We start from the raw sequence: 4,441 nt of genomic DNA, 5'->3' as shown, positions 1-4,441 counted from the left end.
TAGGTTAGATATGGACCGAGCGTGTACTTCAGCGAGTAAGGTTCGAAGAGCGCTCCTTTTGTTTGGTATGAGAGTTCATTTGCTTTCCTGGTTATTTTTTATGATGACGGAAAAAAATATATGATTTAGCAATTCAGGTTTTTAATTTCTCTTGAGGTTGCTACTCATGCTTCTCACTGTTCAAAAAAGTAAAATACTTAAATTCAGCCAATGAAAATTATCCTTTTCCATCGTTTTACTACAGGTAGGCTGGTTTTGTTGGATATATTTGTTTGGTACTGTAAGGGTAGGGTAAGAGAGTGGACTTGGATTAAAGGTAGTCTTTTTCTTACTAGGAGAGACTGAAGTTTGGGTTTTTTCGGCATGGGCAACCAAATTTTCACGTTCCCCCTCTCTCTCAATATTCAAATGTATAAAAGCTTCTACAAAGTTTTAGTCCAGTTGGATGGAAGCCATCTACGTGTACAAGTGCAATACCTCGGGTTAACTGATGCGCCAAAAACCTGTACAAATTTGTATTTGTACAGTCTTGTAAGCACACTTTTGATTAAAATGATTCGCTTTATTTTCTTTCAGAAGCCCTGAACTTGACGAAGCCAAAACGTTATGGACCAATTTATGATGATCTGTACGTCTTTTTATTAACAGACGATAGAACTAAATAAATTTCAGTAAAACATACGCAGCCTTTTTTTCGTCATCTTTGAAATGGCTTAAAGGGATTATTTCATTCGCAGTTAATTTCGCATGCTGGTTTACTTCTTAGATCTTGATATTGAACATCATTGTGCATCGTAATGCACCATCACATTTTATTGTTTTTCTTACATTGTCGCAAAGAGTCTATATTTTTCTTAGTTATTGGTTTCGGGAAGGCTAATTAGCCTGTGCTGACAGAGGAACGGCCTACTCAACATAGACAAAAGAAATATGGGGTATTAAAAACAAGAGCTATGACAAACTTTTCAGTATTTTCCAAAAGAGGATATGGAGTTACATGTTTTTTACGTGATTCTACCCGACTGCACTTAAAATCTCTCTAAATTCCGCGATACAGCGTGGTTCAGTTCGCAACAATATCTCCGGGACAACCCACCCTGCGTGCATGTGCTCTTGCTACACAAATGGGAAAATTCGCTGTGGCAATCTCCCTTGGCAAATGTGTGTACAATTTAGAAATTTGTGAAAATTTTTGTTTTCCATGTCAAAATGTTCTCGCTGCTATCTATGTGCTCATGCAGAATTTCGTAATACACGCGAACCAGCACTAAACGGTCTAGCTTAAAGTGCAAATGGAGTTTCTCGGCTGTGGCTAAAAAGTTCGCTTTGATAGCGAAACGAATACGAATTTAAATACGGATGCTTTGTTTCTGAGTTGTAGGGCAATCGAGATTTTGTTTGAGCTAGATTGAACACGACGTTAGAGATTATCAGTTCTAAACCCGTTCAGTGGTTTGTTTCTTACAGCCGTAATGACACAGGGATTCCCTTTTTCCTTCATGAAGGAGGTTGAGAAGCTATAAATACAGGAGCAAACAAGCGCTTGTATATTTGCGATAGAAACTTGTATTCTTTTCTTGCGTCTCCACCTGCTGCTGTACACAGTTAACCTACATCCTTAGGGTGCAACAATATTTTATTCATTTAAAATGAGTTGTTTTCAGTTGTGGCGTCAGATAACGATTTTCGCAAAACGAGTTCAAATATACGTAGGTAAGCTGACAGAGGTGTTTCCTATGAAGGGGGAGAAATAAAAAAACTTAAAAACTTACAGCGATGGAGAATTTATTCATGTTGGGAATCAGTCGTGTTCCTAACTTTGGGAAAAAGAAATAATTTTAAATGCGCGACGACAAATGCCTCTTCACTCCTACAAAACAAGTTTAGTTCAATCAGCTTTGAAATTATGAAAATCAGCGACAGAAAACTAGAAAAATTCTGAATTTCAAACAGGATTCGAGAAATCACTGTCATGTATTTTCACTGTGCTAAATTTGCAGTCCACAAACATCAGCTTAAGCAACTATTTGGATAAGACAGTTTCAAACTTTGTGTGACAAAACAGCTTTAAAATCTGTTTTAGGTTTTATTTGAATTAGTCACAATGCACCAATATAATTCAGCAACTTCCCAATGTAGGCGTTCCTGTTTGCTTGAAACTAAAATAGATTTGTCGTGCTCAACGACTAGCCAATTCACAAATATAAGGTTTGTTATTATTACATATATCTAAACATGGGGGCGTGCATAATGTGTTAGATTTTTTATCTTTATTATCTATATTTGCCATCTGGTCTTTGCTTCTCTGGAGAATTTTTCTCCCTCACCTAACCTGAAGTAAACGTGTACAACTCACAACTGTAAGAGCGTGACAAAATCAAATTTACCGCAGCGATTAACGAAGACCTTATCTGATGAATCATAATTTTTACTTATCATTCACAGTTGCTGTGAACGTGTCTTCATGTCATTGAGTAAACAAATCCACTTAGTTGACTCACCTGTCTACCCGGGAAAGGAATAGCTTCGAGAGAGGAGACGAGGTCTGTTACCGAGAAAAGAACACAGAGGTTTTTGTGACTGGCAAAGGCCGATGCTTCATCAAGCCATCAATAACATCTAAATACTTCGCGCTTTTCTTGTTGAGCAATATTTAAAAAACCTGTAAGGTTTATTACAGTCTGTAACTAAAAATTAATCTTTGACAACTTTATAAACGTATCAGATTTCAAATAAAAAAAATGAATATTTTTTTGCTCTTTTTCTGCAAAGCTCTATTAAGGACTATTTGAAGAGAGAATAAAGTTAGAACTAGCGTAGTTGGTCATTCGCCTTTGATGCGAACGTTATGTTTAAACTTACAACTGAACAAATAGACTTCCTCCACGTGCTACTCAAAGCCACCCACGATGTTAAAGCAGTCAAAACAATTTGAGTTATTATTTTCCAAGCGACAGTACTGCTACATAAATAGAAATCCTCCGCTTATTTACTAGTGAGTACCACTTTTTTGACAGTTTAAAACATTGAGAGAAATTACGTTCCCTACCTTGACTCTTCAAATTTTTTTTTTGAGGAATTCTTAGATTCTCTATTTCTTTTCGTTTATCTGACAAAGAAAGCGGAGGATTTTCATACACAATTTCAGTTAAATAGCCATTTAGTCGAGAAGAAAAGATGAAGTCTACAGAAATTCAAAAGTTGTTTTAAAAACATTATAATAGTCCATGTTGAGTTATATATTTAAAGTTGGTCCGAAACGTTCTAATTAATTCGGGTAAACATAGCGCTATATTACTTGTTTCTGTTCACGGCCACTAGGATGTATTAACTCACCTGTTATTTGTATATCAGAGCAGAATTTACACACCTTTCCTACGCTACGTATTTTGTGACATAACGATCTCAATTTAAGCAGCTTCAATTTATCAGTTTGCCGCAAACTGCTCAGTAGAGCGCAAGCAATAGTTATGCTTGAGCTTAGTTCAGTTTAAAGCTTACGTATATTCATAGAAGTTAATCATAATGGGAAAAGCTGCGTCTTTCATACTTCTGCTCTCGGTTCTAGTGGCATTGTGGAGTAGTGCAACCGGAGCCAGTAAGTAGCTTAATGACTTTTGCTCGCCTTACAACGAGGGCTAAATTTCCGTCAAAAGAAAATATTTCTCCTAATTCAGGCCTAGCGTAACTGATTTTCTGAGCATTTAATTCATTTGAAAAAGATTTGAAAACCACAGGGAAGTTTCAAACAAGTCATGAGAACTGAACTTCATAATGGGCCTCGCTCACCATAGAGTCTCTGTGGCTCAGTGGTAGAGCATCGGAGTTCTAAGGCTCGATTCCTCATGGGGACTCAGAATTTGATTTACCAATTATTTTATTCTCAAAAATAGCGAATGGTGGCTGGGCCAGTTGGTCAAGATGGAGTGGCTGTGCAGCTGGTATTTGCGCGGGAAATCAGCGGATCAGAACAAGAACTTGCACCAATCCCCTTCCCTCTGACGATGGGTTGTACTGCGACGAGGGAGATAGTTCACAGCAACAGGACTGCCAGAGTAAGAAGAAGATATTTATTTCTTGTGATTACTGAGGTCTTCCTGGCGTATTTAAAGAAGAAGCACCTGAATGCTATAGCTCTGCTTTTGAAAATTACGCTATCGTATTCTGTTGCAATTCCATTCTATTTCCGAGCTGTCCCAAATTTCCTTCTTCATTCGGCCTGCAGCTCTCCCCGCCTTTAAATAAGAGTTTTACCGCCTTACCTAAGGAGTGAGACCAATATTTACGTGATTGGCATAGCAAGTGAATGCCACGTAAGCAGCACACAAGTAATACATTGACCCTAATATGCAGGCGCACAACACCAATATGATAACGTGACCAAGGAAAAAGTAGTCTTTTGTGATGCAATGCCTTAGTTTTGACTGATAAATAAAATTTA

General features: G+C 37.5%; 1 protein-coding gene across 1 annotated transcript in view; it reads left to right on the top strand.

The window, feature by feature from the left end:
• Nucleotides 1–3,440: 3,440 nt before the first annotated feature.
• LOC149049161 (uncharacterized) overlaps nucleotides 3,441–4,441 on the top strand; it is a 27,882-nt gene continuing 26,881 nt past the window's right edge. The window contains 2 exon segments of the mRNA XM_089202192.1: nucleotides 3,441–3,598; nucleotides 3,894–4,055. Of these exon segments, the coding sequence (XP_089058318.1) occupies nucleotides 3,526–3,598; nucleotides 3,894–4,055 (235 nt within the window). The 5' untranslated portion in view covers nucleotides 3,441–3,525.

Source organism: Pocillopora damicornis, chromosome 3, assembly GCF_964200805.1.
Source record: "Pocillopora damicornis chromosome 3, jaPocDami1.2, whole genome shotgun sequence".
Classification (NCBI taxonomy): Eukaryota; Metazoa; Cnidaria; class Anthozoa; order Scleractinia; family Pocilloporidae; genus Pocillopora; species Pocillopora damicornis.
This window is presented reverse-complemented; position numbering and strand designations above follow the sequence as displayed.